Raw genomic sequence first — 17711 nt, 5'->3', positions numbered from 1 at the left:
TCCCGTGAGCCACACTTATAAGGGTGCATCCTTGCTTAAAAAAACAAACCAAAAAGGTTGAGTAAAAACACTTGCACATGCACTTGCATCTTAAAAATGACTGAGAAACATCAAAATGGTCAAATGTTTTCACGAAGCAATAATAAAAAAACAAGCGAAACAGGCATGAATGATGATGACAGTTGGTATTAAATTAATTTTTTTGATTAAAACTAACAGTTCCAGTATAGCATGCTAATTAAATCATGGCAGCTAAAATGATCAAAATTACATATAAATATTGTTACTGTAGCTCAACTGGTAAAACATTGTATTAGGGCTGGGAAACGATTAATCGCGACTTATCGTTTGCTGAATAAAAGTTTTTGTTTACATCATATATATATATATATATATATATATGGGTGATTCTCACGAAACCATTGAAACACCACGGTACTAATGATTTTAGCTTTAAAATGTGTAATATAGTAACATTAAAAAGCATTAGAATTAACACAATACTGTGTTCTACCTTGCACAATGTGTGATTTCAACATAAGAATTTATAATTGGAAATTTTATCTCTTTTTCTGCTGAAATTCTCATTACCGCAATGTGTCCGGCTGTGTTTGAACATGCGTTATGTTGTAATTTAATCAAATTAACACAAAAATATTAAGAAAAAAAAATTAATGGATGTTTTGCTAGACTACTTTACTGAAATATTTACTGAATATTCATGTATAATAATAATGAAGAAAAATTAGGAAAATGATGTGTCCATGCCTGATGTTCTCATCCTCCGCAACACTTTTTGAGAACAGTTTAAGCACACATACAGAATTTTAATAAAGTTTGATTTTGAGTGACCAAGCACATGGACCAGTTACTTCAAGATGGCTACCAGGTAAGATCTTTTTTTACAGTTAATTTGAAATATTGTCTTGTCAGAATGCTTACACGGCATTTTGATTATCATTACCTCAACAGATGCTTATTAAATGTTAATTTAATTAATAGAAGCATAATACTTTGATTTTAAATGCATGTGCAGAATCTTCAAATTATGTTCTTTCAGGTTTGTCATGTCATTTTGAAAATATGTCAGTGTTGATGTTTTCTGACTGTTGCGGTAATGAGATTTTTTAGGACTAATTTTTTAAATTATGTTACAAAAAGTGTTAAATGATAAGTAAAAGTGTTTAAATTAATGTTCCCATTTACTCCAGACTTTGTTTTTCAATGTCTGGTGGGAAAAAAAGTACATTTAAGCAATTTTTACATTTTCATGCTTGACTTTTTAAAACCAAGTTTTCGTGAGAATCACCCACATACACACAATACACACAGATGCAAATATATATTTAAGAAATATTTACATGTGTATATACATTTTTATATTGAAATATAATTTATATTTTAAATAATTATGAATATTTCATATATAACTTTTTTTCTTAAAATTATACATGCATGTGTATATACTTATATATACATAATTATTATACACACTACATGATGTAAACAAAAACTTTTATTCTGCAAACGATTAGTCATGAATAATTGTTTCCCAGCCCTACATTGTATTGGTAGCACAAAAGGGTCATGGATTCAATACCCAGGAAACACACACTGTGTTGTGCAATGCAAGTCGTTTCTGATAAAAGAATCCATCCAAGTCCAACAAAATTAAACAATTGAGGAGCTCAGATGCAAAACCCTCTAAACGCCACCTCTGTCTCTTGGCACATATTATTTGTTCATCAAATACTTTCACTTTACGATTTGCAAAAAAATAAAAAAGCTCATTTACAAGAAAACATGTCAGATGCACTTTGCAGCTTCAGAACTAGTCAATCTCAACAATTCACTAGTCGGATGGTGAATGACAAAATCAAGACAAATATGCACCCATCCAAATACCATCAACTCTACCAACCTCCTGCAAGATTACATATTAAAACCCCAAATCACAAAACTATGGCGCTAGTGTATTCTTGGGCAGACTTCAAATCAGCAAGCTTTCATGTGCAGAAGTAAGGCTGACCTGTGTGGTTCTGGGAGAAGGACTGAGGTGTAGTACTGGCGGAGGGTGGCTGCGAGAGAGCCGGGCTCCCGGCGGGCAAAGGTTGGCCCCGCTTCAGTAGCTGCTTGTGTTCGTGCTGACGGAAACGAGGGGGCACCTCTCTGGGCGGGTAGCGTGGGGCTGCCGGCTGCTGCTGCTGGTTGCTGGAGGATGCACGCTTGCCATTGCCACCACTGCTGCTGTTGGCTGAGGGCACGGATGGGTTGGTGGGGGGAGGAGGGGTGGGGCTGGGCTTGGCAGAGTCTGGCACTGTGGACACAGAGATGAAAGACAGCAAGAGACAGAAAGAGAAAGAGTGAGAGGTGGGAGAGGGAAGGATAAGTTAATTTTAGCACATGCCATTATGAAAGTAAACAGAAAGAGTGCCTTTAGAGGGGGAGCCTATGAGAGGGATCGGGAGGGATTAGCAGGTTCGGACCGATGGGGTCTTGTGGAACACAAGAGCTTGCTTCATACAACTACTACAGCTGGTCCGAACACATGCAACTCTTGGAGTAGAAAATTAATTGAATACTTATACAACTTATACTGAATATCTAACACTTTACCTAAAAAAAAAAAACACTGTCACCATTTTCTCATCCTCCTCATGAGCTTTTAAAATCATGACTTATTCATGGAAGGAAAGGCGAAATTTAAAATAACTATAATAAAGAGGGCTATCACATATAGCTCTGATACAGGCTGTATGAACCGTTTTTATAAGGTCCAAGGTTTATGCTGTAAGAAGCACAAAAATAGAATAGAAAACAGCAATCAGTACAACACTTCAAAATCCTGTGTGCTCCCCAGAAGAAAGGCAATGGTTTGGAACAACATAAGAGTGAGTAAATAATGAACAGAATTTGTATTTTTGGTTCAACTGCTTAATACCCCTGTTACCCCATGTGTGTTGTGGAGGAAGTACAAACAGTTACACAATTAGCCATCAGAGAGCCAGATCTCAGCCTGAAGCAGAGGCAAAGATGAAGCAGAGGGAGCAGAAACGTCTGAGTGAATAAGTGCTGGACTTATGTAACATACTCCTAACTCACAGACGAGGAGATGCCTATTCTGCTGGGGGATAAACCACCGTCTGGCTTTGTAACAGAAGAGGGAACTTTCGATTGTTTAGGCAAAGAGACTAAGGGCAAAATAGATAAAAGATACATTTTGGTCATGCATGTAAAAGTCTTAATATGAAACATTTGAAGCTTTGATCTAAAACCTAGTGACCTGTCCTGATATCTCTACGGATGCATACTAACCATGACAACTTGGTTACTAAATAAAAAGCATAACCAGCACATAGTGCAACACACTTATATTACTCAACATGGAGACTTAGGGCGTTTTCACACATGTTGGTGCGCACCAAATTACATTGTATATTTTTTAAGTTAGTGCGGTCCGTGTTTACATTATGGTGTTTTTACCGTACTCGAAACGACGCACCGTACACCATGTGACAACGGTCAGCGCTGTCATTGGTCTTTGACAGCTCTTACCAATCATGACCACCCCCCATGTTTCCACGACAACCAGCCTGACAGGAAGAGTGAAGCTAGCAAGATATGGAAATAAACGATGCACGTCTTTGCAAAGTTGATTTGCTTTAACGTGAAATTGCGCAACTGTTCTATTAAAAGCCCTTCTCATGGAACCATAACTATTTTTTGGTGTGGAGGACAGCCGTGCATTTATAAAATCATCAGCTCAAACGTCCAGGAGACAGCAAATCTCGGTCACGGACCAACCCTTGTTTGTGGTAACCCACAATATAACACCCAGCTCACGTCACAACGGAAGCCCAGTGGCTCAAACATGTGGAGAACTTCCTGTATTTGGCTCGGCCCGAGGTCGAGCAGCATTCACACCACAGATGGGTCGCACAAGAGTTTGTCGAGAGCCGCTCCGAGACCACCCGTTTAGAGCGGCTAAACGGGTGCGTGGCTGTTGTGTTCACACTGACCCAAACGAACCGTACTTGGATCGACACGTCATTTGGGCCGACCTAAAAAGTGTATGTGTGAAAGCACCCTTAAAGCGCAACAAATTTCAGTAAAGATACACATTAGCATGCTGCTAAGCACACACAAATAAATAAATAGTAACACTGCGTACACTAAACTAATTACTGTAAAAATACTGTAGTGTACTTACAATAAATTGCAGTATAATGTAGTATTTTATAACTTACTACACTTTGCTAGTAAGTATACTACCATATTTTGCATGCTGTTAAGTAGTGCACACACAAAAACATAGCAAACACATATATTGGATGCAATGTACTAATTAAGACTAAGATATCCCAAATAAAAAAATGCTGTTGTATTTACTTTGTACCAAGTAAAGTACAGTGTTTTGTATTATTTTTATTATCTATTGTGAATTAATGAATGCTGAATTGACAACCTGCACAGGAGCTACAAAACGAAACATGTTTTATAACAACAACAGCAAAAACTGTCTGGATCAGCTAGAGCAAGAACCCAAATTAACATCGGTAACTTAACTGCTTTACCACAAGATGCAAACAGCTGCAGGAGACAAAAGGTCTGAAAGGGTCGTTGCACTGTTTATTTTGGTAAGGTAGGTAGTACGCGATATGTTTGTATTGAGATGGATTCAGATATTCTACTTTGATGAAATTTGTGTTCGTTTACGGATTAGCGTAACGATATAGTTACTACGTCTACACAACCGAAAGTGTGCTTAAACTAATTCTAATGTAAACACGTTGTTTATGTTGATTATTTTGGAAATGTTATTCACTTTGTACTGCAAAGTTTTCTCACTGGTGAATAAGACATGAGATGTGACCGTCTGATCTGTGCGTGTTCATGTGTTTTGAAAGAGGCGTGACTTTGGATGGCGATTTGACTGGAGGGTAGGATCGTGATTTCATTGCTAGGCGGCTAAAGTTAGAATTTTTCAAAATGTGATACCCTACCTTTAAGAGAAAATGCTTCCCTGCCATTGACGAGTATTTCCGGCATTCCGCAATACCGCTATTATCAACCAGGTGTCGCTCTTTCGCATCTTATAAAACCTGCAAGTATGGCCCTAGGGCAAACAGCTGTATGTCCGTGTAACTTTTGACGATCGCTCTGCATCTGATCTATATCAAAGTCCTTCACAAAAATTGAATTATCTTAGATTTTTGCTCAAATTTTGGTGTTTTTAAAGAAACCTACCCATATTTGAGAGGTGATAAAAGAAAACAAATGAAGAAAGGATGAAACTTTTTTGTTCAAAAGCACAGAATCTGTTCTTTTATTTGATATATTGTATGTTTATATATTTTAAGAACATTTTCTGAAAGGCATTAAACTTTTGTGGCTGGCAACTTAAAAAAAAAACGGTGGCGGGAAAATAGTTAAAATTATTGTACGCAATTTTTTAATGTGGATTTATTTAACTTGGAGACAGACCAAAGTTGTCTTTATGAAAGAATGTATTATGTGGCAAACAACGTTTGCGGTAATTAGGTTAACTGCATTCCTCACAATCCACTGCCTCTTTCATATTGGCCAATAACAACGCTCACATACACTATTGATTACGCAATGGAGAGTCCCAATGTGACGAATCCTGAACGTTAGGTGAAAAAATAAATCTGTCTTTTCAATTTTTCCCTTTCTCTCTCTCCCTCAAACACACATCTTTCCCCCACTCACGGCCCCTTGCTCTCCTTCATGGCATGTTTGCAGCACAGACACTCCAGCGCAGTCGCAGTGCTAAGCTGGAACTGCTGACGTCAATCTCCTGATTAAATTGAGGTGGCCAATCACAACAGAACCCCCCCCCCCCCCCCCCCCCTTCTCTCATCTGCGTGTCTGAGTCGGCCTATTGTTATGGCTGGTTATAGATGTGTTGCAGGAAGCATATGGACCCCTAAATGGATAGCCAATTTCTTGTGATTATAGCGGAACTACCTGCACGTTCTGCCTTTAACACTTCTACCCTGGGGCTGTGAGAAATGGCTGCAGTCAGGGCCTTTTGATGAAGGGCTTTCTAGAAGCTTCTGTGGAAACTGTGAAGCCAGAGCTCTTCCAATCATAGTGCAGAATTTGTGAGGGGCGGTTTTAGAGTGCAAGGGGAGGGAGATGCGACAAGACCTCGAATGGTAGAGGAAGGGAGGGGGAGAGTTGAAATACAGAGAGAGTGTATCTAAATCCAGCTCTCTGAACATTGGACACAGATACACACCGCAAATCCTCGACCAATTATGCCGTTATGAGATCTGTGTGAACTGAAACGCTTTAATTGCCAACCACTTTGCCTGGGCTTATTTTAAAGCTTTGTTGCCTAATACACACTCTCATGAGTGAAAGAATTAAGGGACTTGCTAGGCCAACGACCCGGACAGAAGGTGGTGAATGTTATGTGAATGTTACAGATGTATTTCAAGTTAAGCTATATCGACCACATTTGTGGTATAAGGTTAATAACCACAGAATATAATATTGTCTTGCTCCTCAGCAATGAAAATATAAGACATAATAGTACACAGATTACACAAAGTATCAAAATAAAAGCCACAAGGAGTTTATACGACTTATGATGTGTAATAATAGACAAAAATAAGTAAAATTGACCTTTGCTGATCAAAAATAAAACTAATATTACAACTCATCTTGTATCTATAACCAAAGCCTAATATGTTAATAAAGCCATAGACTGTAAAAAAAGATGGACGACGTGTCGTCGCCTCCCTCCAATGTCATGAATTAAAGCCAAAAATGTCCGACCGCGGTCACCGCCATGTTACGTAAAAACGTCAGTTTGGAGCCAAGGCATGCGCAGAAGGAATCATCCGTGGAGCCAGAGGCAGAGCCGCGGTATCAAACTTCCGCCCAAACGCTCAGCCGCCCAATTAAACCACGCCAATCATAACAACACGCCATGTTTCTATAGCGTCAAATTACTAGCTAAAATGAAACTTATCACAGATATGAACACTTGAACATATATCAGCGTGATATCAACTACCTGAAAGGACCAAAACCATTTTTCGGAAACTTTTATTGGAAGTTTAAATACTTTTTTATTTAAAGCAGAGTCACATTCGTTTGAACGGAGAGGGCGGGGTTTATGACTTGTACTGCAGCTAGCCACCAGGGGGCGATCAAAGAGCCAGAGGCTTCACTTTTCAAGACTTATGAGGCATACCTGGTTAAAAGATACAAAATTACTTTTTAAATAAAAAAAATCTAAATAAAAGAATGATTTAGTGAAGAATAGCTGATTCATCCACATAACAACTTCATCTACCTAGAATAGCAGTCCCAGTTCAAATAATGTTTGGTAATATGCCACCAATCTGAAATACTTTTTCAATGAATACATTTGTGCAACTAAATGCCACTCGAGTTGGGAGGCGAAGTTTCATTCATTCTTAAATATGATTTTACCAAAAAATAAAAAACACTAAAAACCCAAGCACTGTTCTAGAGGGATTTGAAAAGAAAATACAAACATCTGCTATATTACATATTAAAGTTTTTGCTGAACAGCTCAACAAATTAAGAGGCATTTAATCAGAAACAAACCAATTTTCTATATTGGCCTGCAGAATATTCCCATCTCACATTATACAACAGATCTCCTGCACTCACTTTCCCAAAGAAAGTAATTGACTGCTTAGAAATTAAATCCTGAATTAACTCTTCGACTTTAGCGAGCTGATAAACAGACTACAGGTAAAAGAATAGTGTAACACGTCCCAGCAGACTAAAATTACAAGACGTGAGCTCAGTCTAAGTACAGAGGAAACACCTTAAACCTAATTACAGAACACACTGAAAGCACCTCCCATTGTAAATACACTTGCACATGCTGCTAAGTCCTAATGACAGGCTTTCCGAGATGGACTGTAACTTCAAACAGAAAAACGCTGAGTGGGTATATTTTGATCAAAAGCACTTTTTGGCCCCATTTTCAAGAGGAAAGAAAGGCACGGTGATGAGGAGATGTGAATTAGACCCCACAGAAACTTTAAAGGTTGATATAATTCAACATCGCCCAATGGCACACATTAGCAGCCATCTACAGAGGTGAATACATGGCACCCCATGTGCACACCACGCCCTCTGGAGCACATCTCCTCAGGGTAACACTTACACAGACACCTTGTGATGCCCTGTGCAGCCCTGGGTCCCAAATTACGGTTGTTGCTATGGGGACACACACCGTGCACTTGTTATTATTCTCCACACCTCCCATCAGAGCAGAGCATCTGTCACTTCCTCACAACACAAACATCATAAACTCGGCCAAACTCATATATGACTGACAAAATGTAATAAACAGAGAGACAACAGAGCACAGGTAAGAGAAAATTTCTTCATGACATCTGCATTGCAAGCAGGTTTACAACAATGACGGCCCAAAATAGTAATTAAACACCATATTTTTATATCTACAGCAAGCAAACCCAACATGCCACATAAAATACCCAACCTGTGGTGAGGTCGATACAACACAGCCAAGCCATCAGATAAAGTGTGATTTGTGATCCAACTACAGTATAACAATCAAAAACGAGTCCACAAACTCACTGCTTTAAAATCACCATAATGCTTGCCTATCATGCTAATCTCATCGTTTTCCATGTTTAACCTCGCAGGAATGAAAGAAATCTGGAGATCTTAATTAGCAGCGTTTAAATATGCAGCTGTATTTAAAGCCTGCGTTTTTCGCAAAGAAATGAAAAGAGTGAAAGGGGAACTGCTCTACATGAAAACTGGAGCGACTGGGGACGCACCTCATGGGATGAGCGGAGAACAGAAATGAATCCTTACCATAGTCACCCTCAATTAAACACACTTCTTTATAGGACTAACTAATATTTTAAGGCAAATGAGCCAAGACGCAGTAAAGAGAAATGAAAACGTCTGGATATAGCGTCTGGATATAGCGTCAATGCGCTCACGGCGACCCGAGTTTGATTCCCATCTCTACGGTCCTTTGCCGATCCCGCACCCCTATATCCACCCAACACTTTTCTTTCTACTCTCTACTACAATCCTATCCAAATAAAGGCATAAAAGGTCCTAAAAAATATATAAAAAATAAGAGAAATGAAAACATGACTGTAGCACTGCTCTACAAACATTTTCTCATTAGTGATGGACAAATATATCAGCCAGACATAGTAATTGGCATCGGTTGATAACCAAGATGTTGTACATCTTTTCAAATTGTGTTAAAGGGACAATAAGTAGGGTTTATCCCCATCTAGTGGTGAAATTGTATTTTGCATTCAAACGAATAGTGCTCTCTAGCGCCTCGCTTTTACAAAAGCGTGTTGCAACTACGGTAGCCGTTATGTTATCACTGATCTCCTTGTCCGTTTCAGCTGGTTCACGTGTTATAAATAAAAAAGCGTTGTGGAAACGTGTTGGTAGGCTAGTGCTTTTTGTCCCTCCCTGCTATTATAGTTTATCAGTATGGCGGAACGATATGGAAGCCTCATTGGACTTACCCGTTTAATGTAAGTAAAGAGAAGAAATTCTAAGCTTACAAAAAAAAGTTAGATCACTGCCAGAGGTCATTTGACACCAACGAGGACATATTTATGAATAAAGACATTGATTTTTGATTAATAAAACACTTAAACCCCTACTTACTGTCCCTTTAAAGTATATTGGCCATGCAGATCCACTTATTAACCACTGTGTCATAAAGATCTCACTTATTTTACAGAGGTACATCTGGACCGAGGCCACTTTTAGACCAAAACAATTTGCAAAGCTTCTAATCAGGTCTGATACACCGCTAACGGCTACACGCAGGGGAACCACACGTTGACCCGCAGTGTCTAACACCAAATGTTGGAATTAGTCCAGATGCTGATTTTGTGAGAGAGAGCGAACTGTGCCATTAAATGTAGAGATGAGTAGGTGTAGCCTATGATTCCAGAGCTCGGCTCACCTGACCTGACTTGCATTACCGGTACACAACTGGTTATCTTAACCTGCTCCGCGTTCCACCAAACTATGACATTCATACGGTAACGTTATGAAGACAGACAGCTCTATTATAAGCTGTTCTCGCCTTTGCCCACCATCCTTTCATTTTCCCATTACTGCCATGGAGGGGCTATTACCCAGAAAGACACAGCCACATTTCAAATAACACACACACAAGGGCGGCTCGCTGATAAGGACGAGCTTTAAAGAGTGATTGAGTTAGTGTGAATACGCGGCATACACACACTAGGCAGGCGAAAAGACAAGATGGCGGTAGGCTGCACAGCCTGAGGGAGGCTATAAATACTGACCCAGTCAGAGAACGCTTCTCCCCATGCTCTCGCTTTTTCTTTCTTTCTCTTTCCATGCACCACCTCCTGCAATTCAAACACATGCATCACTAATAAACACTTTCTTTAAATCAGAAACCCACCAAAGCCTATATTTGACCATGTAAGCAGTTCAACAACAGCAGCATCTCTTACTCTCTTCTGTTTATGTTTTCAGTGCCACTACAAATATTTTGTTTCCTTAATGACGTGCGATGTAAGTGGAATGCATCGCTGTGCAAGAGAAAACACAACAGTGCTTAGTCAACCATAGCTCTTTAGACAGGGAGTAATGGTTATGATCTGAACATCATATATTTAACCTTGGCAATGTTCACAGCTTCTCATCTGACTTTTATATAATTTTATGTTGATGCCTTTATGACATATATTTTTAATTGTTGCAAAAGTTATTTATAGTTGTGAACTTACCGCCTTTTGTTGAATAATTTCAGAATCCAATAAAACAAATACATGGCATGAAGGCGAGTTTTCCTAATCGTGTAGGTGGTGATGGTACATTGTTCACACTGGAATGTGTAATTCTTTGGACGTTAGTCACGAAAAAGCAAATTAGCCTAAATCATCATTTGCATCAGGTTTTGTAGGACGAAATAGTTAGCAACTTAAATGCACAGCCCTTTAACCACAGCATGTTTGGTTCTCTATGCAAATGAATGGAATCTCCTGGGAGCCCTGCTACTTCTTTCAGAGAAACACTGATTATCCTGCAGGGCTGTGCTGACTCACTTATATGAACCGGCCAACATTTGTACAAGTTCCTTAAAGCGTCCATAACACACGCTGTTTTTGCATATCTGATGATAATCTGGAGTACCAATAGAGTAGTATTACATCCTTCAAATCTCCAAACAGTTTTTAGTTTTATCAGATTTATAAAAGACAGAATAGCTTTACAGATTCTTTTCCGATAACGTACGAAAAATTCAGGAGGAGTTTCGAACGGCGGGAGGAGCGAGTCATGAGTCAACACTTTATACAATACTGACTGGATAACTTATGATTCACTACATGTTCGTATTGTTTATATAATATGCACTTACATGCCTATTTCCAACTTATACCACGGGTCTGTTGAATGCTGCATTCTGATTGGCCGAGAAATGTTCCATGGGTGTTATTTATTATTTTTCTGTAAACCGCACACCTAACTTGTCAAATGGCTTAAAAATAGGCACCAGAGCAATGTTTGTGGTAACCGTGGTATAAGCGGAATAATTGACTCCGGTCCCCTGAACCATTTGAAAATAATGCACACCCGCGGTGTAACACCCCCTTGGTGTGCATTATTTTCTAATAATTCAATGGCCCATCGTCAATTATTCCTTACATAACACAGAAGTCTTACTAATGCTGGGTACACACCAAAAGATAATTGGTCTGATTTTGGGGATTTACCCCCTTCTGACAATCCTAGCTGTGTCCCGATTACCTTGATGGTTCTACAGATTATCTGATCAGATTTTCCCTAAGTGGGAGGTGTGTTAAGAGTGTCAGAATCTGATCTGAAGAACATCAGAGCCATGATTTTTAATTTTTACGATCAGAACTCCTGATGTGTGGGGGGGACCCCAAGGACAAACGCCTGTACACTGAAAAAAAGGATTCATTGAATTTAATCAATTTTTTTAAGGTAAGTAGTTGCAATCAATTTATTTAAGCTGCATTTAAACAAAAAAGATTAGTAAAGTAAAATAAAATATAAAACTTTTGTTTAAATGTAGCTTAAATAAATTGATTGCAACCACTTACCTTAAAAAAATGTATTAAATTCAATGAATAATTTTTATCAATGTAGGCTCTTGAGATTATCACGTGAAACGAAACAATATCCAATCAGAAAGCAAGATGATGGAAAATGGAAGCAGTCACGGTGCAGCACAAAGTAAAATGGATGTGGACAGCAGAAATTGGACAATTTTCCTGCTGTCTCCACGACTTCACCAGAACCCTTTTCTTTTTTTTCTTGAATTTTCTGTGAAAATCATTCCAAATACTATCATTGAAATTTCTTCCTGCATATCGTCCGCCATGCTTATTCTAAAGTCTCGCGAGATTTCATGTGTTCACAGATGAGACTCTTTTCGTGTATGGTGTGCTGTATTTGATACATCATGGCACACCACACACAATAGGAGCAAAACAGTTAAATCAAAAAAAATTATCCTCATGTTTGTGATCTATCACATTTTGAAAATCTTATAAGATGTAAAAAATCTTGTGGTGTGTAGCCAGCATTACCGCATGCAACTCATGACTCGGTTGGGACTTTTCAATGAAATCCAGCGTTAAACAAACACACACGCAAAACTCTGCTGCTTCCCCGGATAATAAACTATATTCATCGTTTCCATAAGGCTGGCTTTCTTCTCCTTACATCCAAAAACACACTTTTTCTTTCGTGCCATTGTTGAGTTTTATATAAAACAAAGCGGTATAAGCAGTGATGCCTGTAACTTAGCGTCCTCAACTCTCGCTCTATTCGCTGATTGACATGTGGGCGTGGTTTCCCAGGGGGAGTGCCCATAAAAAGAAGTGATACGTATAGCGTACCCCTGAAACGTCAGCTGGAACTGTATTCGAAAAAAACTTTCTGAAACTTGTACGAACTCTGTCGAAGTGCATTCGGCACAGAAAGACTCTGTAACACATCAAACTACTTTTTTGACACTTTGCATATGTTTAGCATGGGGAAACAACTCTATAACCACCCTTTAATGCTGAAAAGTCTCACAAAGATCAAACTTTTGCTTTATGCATAGAAAGTCGCTGATAGCAAACAAAGTGACAGAAAAGTTTTCAGTCATGAAAAGCAGACCTCATTACCTCTTCTAATGGCTACACCCACCATCATGCAATATTTCAAGGACTGCCTCGCCTTTACTTCAGGGGTTATTGCTCATCTAGATTTTGCTGTTCAGGATGAAATTAATGGAATTAACCACTATTCATTCAGAATATACTACTCTGTTTCTATCCTAAACCCATCTGGTCTCTTCCGCTCCTGTTGATGAGGGCATATGAGGCAGCAATTTACCAAACCTTACATGAAGTGTTGGTATAATTAACTAATGAGAAAAACCTAATCTGTTATTAAAATGACTCACAAAACATTACAAAGCGATTTCTTTTGAAAGCCAATATAAATACCTTGCTCTAAAAGAATGCTATTTCCAAAATATAGTAACATGCGGACGTAGGTGTCAGTGGGTGTAAGAGTAAGACTTTCAATTTGGGACCCAGGGGATATGAAAAGACACCAGGGTCACAGCTTATAACACTTACAAGTTCTGAAAATAAAATGTCTTAAAAAACAACTATGTTCTTCTAAAGGTACTAAAATTCTCAAAGGCGAGTTGAGCACCTCCTTAAAAAAAAACTATAATGAAAAACATGTTCCACTAGGCCATGAATCATCTTTCATTCGGTCCTCTGCACGCACATGCATGCACACAGTGGGTCATGTCTGCCCTCTCAGATAGGCTGTCTAGGTAAAGACTCAAAACACAGTAGCATCCCGTGTTCTGCTCTACAGCAAAATCCTGTAGAGATCCTCTGGGGATCAAACTCGTTTTTACCAACAAAGAATCTCAAGGACAAACAGCCAGCCTGAGTCATTAGCAGTAATTAACAATGTCCTAATTCCGAAATATGGCTTAGAAATGTGCTGCAATGAGCCGTCCTTAAAGCAGAACAGGTGTTAATTAACAAATAACCTGTGTGAACTATTCCGCCTAATGCTTGCTTCCAAGGCATGCTGGGTAATGGACCCATCCAGAACTGCACCTGACAGACATACTGAACAGACTTGGGTGAACTTTCCCTTTAAGAGAATGTGCAAGAAAGCGAAACAGAAAGAGACTAGGAAAGAACAGGAGAGGTGAGGGGGATGGTTGTTTTGTCAGTCGTCTTAAAACCTTCTCAGGCCTTTGAGGTTCTCTGCGGCCAAAACCAAGAGATTCGCGCTAACAGGAAACTCAAGCAGGTTTTCGATCTTCCTTTCACATACCTCCATAGCTCCCTTCATCAATTTACACGGCTACAGAGACCTACAGTCGGTTCCCATCAAATTTTTTTTCCCTGTCTGTCCCTTTTTCCCTCATTTCACGGAAATACTCCCTCGGTTTAGCAAAAGCACTGCCCTGTGTGTGTTTGTAGCCCTGTGTAGGGCCTCCCGGGCCTCTTTTGAAAAGGAAAGCTGGGTAGTCTTACAGTCCCCTGCTGCTCTCTGCATTGCTCACTCAGAAGTCATTTTTGAGTTGACCTTCACATTTCTCCTACCATACAGATGCTGTTTAGGTGACCTGCTAATTCACATATGCCATATACAATGCTAAATAATAATATTTTAATTATCATGCAAATCATATGCACGGCTTTGCCAATGACTGAAAACACAGCTTTGCAGGTCCACAACGTAAACTTTCAAGCACAAAAATTTAGATTAAAAGGCTAAACGTGAAAGGACTAGATGCGGATGGAATGCATCTTTAGGTATGGTTCAGGGGAGGATAGAGAGACAAAAACCAAAGCCAAAACAAATTTGATACAATTAGGCAAACTCTGCAATAGCTCCATTACACAAAGATTAATTCAATTCAATTTGTTCGTCATCACATACCCAATTATACACGAGGGTCAACTTGGAGTGAAATGTAAATCTGGTCAGTTTTCAGCCTGCGCTAGTAATAAACAATTGAAAAATAAGTATTAATAAAATAACAAACTAACAATAATAAAATATGTACGATCGAAAATAAAAACGGGAATCTAAGAGATGGATCAAGAGTAGATAAATCTGAAACCGACACCCTTGTGTCTTCGTGTACAGCTAATCCGTATATTTCACCCCTTTTGTATAAAGCCGATGGATCGGCAACAGGGGGTTTCACACTGCATGACTTTACTATGGCTGGGCAGAAAAACTAAAATTTTTAATCGATTCAAAATCGATTCTCAAAGGCCACAAATCATTTTTTTCCATATTTATTTCTGAAACATTGAACATAAGATTAACGTTAATTTAATTAATAGTCTTCTCCATTAGATGTCACCCTCTTTTTTGCCTTGCACGATGTAATCAAGGAGCGAGAGGCGAGCCCTGTCATTCATTTATTCAGTGCTTAAAATGGCGGTTCAGGTGCTTCGTCGATGCCACTTTCACATAAAAAGTCAGAGGTATGGAAGCATTTTAGATTTTGCAAGCAAGACGACGACGATAGTGTTGTGGCTTTTAATTTCTTTTTATTATTTATGCACTTGTAAACTTCTGTTCTTTTTTATAAATGTAGTATGTGTATTAAATCTACATTCATTGATTTGAATCGAGTATAAAAACCGACCCAAGAATCGGAATCGATTTGATAGCATGTGAATGGAAATCGAAACGATCTGAAACATCTGAATCGATACCCAGACCTCGACTTCACCATAGGAAGAATCGCCGGCAACATTGTCCCGGTCCGCAAACTACGTTTCCCAACCAAAAGCACGCAAGAAGTGGCAAGGAAACAACTCTCATGAACGAGCCTCTGATTTCTTGCCTTTACTGCCGATTTCTCAAAACCTATCGGCCAGTCAAATTAGGGCTAAAATCGTGCAGAGTCTGAACTCGACATAACGGAAAATACATTGAAACATAAGTTTACTTATCATCCGCTATTTCTCTCTGGAGAAACCACGTGCGTATCTGATCTGATCATGAACTTGCGCATGACACGTGCTGTTCTATGAACCTGGCGATTGACCTTCGTTTTAGCACAGACAGTGAGTAAGGAGCTCCCTGATCTCTGGATTATTCCAGTTTTCACACATTTCTTGTCGTGAATGTTGATCTGTATATAAAACCCTATGTAAAAAGTTGAAATGTAACTTGTTGCGATGCCACACTGTGACACACCTCTTAAGAAATTGTTTCTTCCATTTGTTAACACCATAAACATTTCATGAGACAACTCCATGTTTACGTAGGAAAAAATATTGGCTAAAAAATGAACGGATGGGGGAGCACTGGCTTCGTGTGGATGTGGCCTAAATAAAAAAGTTATCTGATAAAAAATGGGAATCTAAATAAAAAGAATAAAGAACCTGCAGTTTGACTCATAGAAAGATACAAAAATTCAAAGGATTAAAGTGCAATAGAGACAAAGAGAGAGCTTTGCATCTCAATTTTCCAGAATATTCTACAAGGGAAGTTCCTCTTGTGTTCAGCGCTAAAATATGTCTGCACAAAGCAGGTCAGCATTCCCTCCAGAGTCTGGTGTTTGAGAGCTCCAGCATTAGCAGATGCTCTAATGAGATTTATGACCATCTATCCTTAACATGACATAAAGCCCTCTCCCATCTGCCCTACGACGGCTCTGTTGCAACTCTTAAGGAGACTCTGCTGTCTGAGGTTTACTGCCTCATACCTCAGCCTATCTTAATGAAGAGGGCGTAACCCGTTCCTCAGTAAGCAAGGAGTCCAGATCCAACCACGTCAGCACACACCCCCTGATCTCAGAGTCTTAACTGGGTTTTCAACTCACTTGCTCTCTTTATAATCTTTGTGTCTTGGGTTTGCTTTTAAAGCATTCAGTGACGTTAGACACCAAGTTAGTCTAGGTCCAAAATAAGTTTTTGCCACACCTGCCAATGGTGAATTAAAACAACCATAAACAATGCATTGCAAAGTTTCAAATTATTGACAAAATGGTACATTTCTTAGTAGTGACTGACGCGTTTAGTTATACATGTTTAGTACAAACAGCAATTTGAACTTGAATCAACTGCTGAAGTTTTTGAAAGGTAGGCTGCTACACATTGAGTCCCTAAAGTTAATTTTAAAGTTAACGTTCATTGAGAACCCCCAACACAAACTTCTGAATCCTTCAGGAGTCACCAAAGATGGTCGGACCATCACTCCCAACTGTTGCCTTTATATATTTTTTGTGCCAGTCATTCATACACACCACACAAATAATGGTACTGATCCAATGTGCTGAAACTGGCACTATAGCAAATGGTATTATGTCACCCACCCCTGCAGCGACACATACTGTGCTGAACTAAGATGAATACACAGTCACACAGTAAGTGCAGTTATCTACACTGGAGAGTAAACTGGCTCATTTTGTCTATTGACTGACTTCTGTGGCCATAAATACTGATTCAAGTAATAGCTTGGCTTTTAGACAATTCAAAGTTGACAGACAACTCACCTTTACTGATATCTTTACTCACTCCTCATCTTTACTCTTAACTCAAGTATACGCAACAAGCTTTGGCACAGTGTATGTAAAAATTTTTGCATGCAAGAAACCTTTAAGAAATAAATAATGGAAAGGGAATCATTAC

At 39.0% G+C, this 17711-nt stretch overlaps 1 protein-coding gene across 5 annotated transcripts in view; it reads right to left on the bottom strand.

The window, feature by feature from the left end:
* The window catches only part of tnrc6c1 (trinucleotide repeat containing adaptor 6C1), a 56650-nt gene that overhangs the window by 26831 nt on the left and 12108 nt on the right, over nt 1-17711 (bottom strand). For 4 of the 5 annotated variants that reach the window (XM_073857208.1, XM_073857209.1, XM_073857210.1 and 1 more), the window contains exon 4: nt 2030-2317. The exons of the other annotated variant lie outside the window; for it this stretch is intronic. In XM_073857208.1, coding sequence (XP_073713309.1) covers nt 2030-2317 — 288 coding nt within the window. The remainder of the gene's footprint in view (nt 1-2029; nt 2318-17711) is intronic. 5 annotated transcript variants of the gene reach the window in all.

Source organism: Misgurnus anguillicaudatus, chromosome 19 (genome assembly GCF_027580225.2).
Source record: "Misgurnus anguillicaudatus chromosome 19, ASM2758022v2, whole genome shotgun sequence".
NCBI lineage: Eukaryota > Metazoa > Chordata > Actinopteri > Cypriniformes > Cobitidae > Misgurnus > Misgurnus anguillicaudatus.
This window is presented reverse-complemented; position numbering and strand designations above follow the sequence as displayed.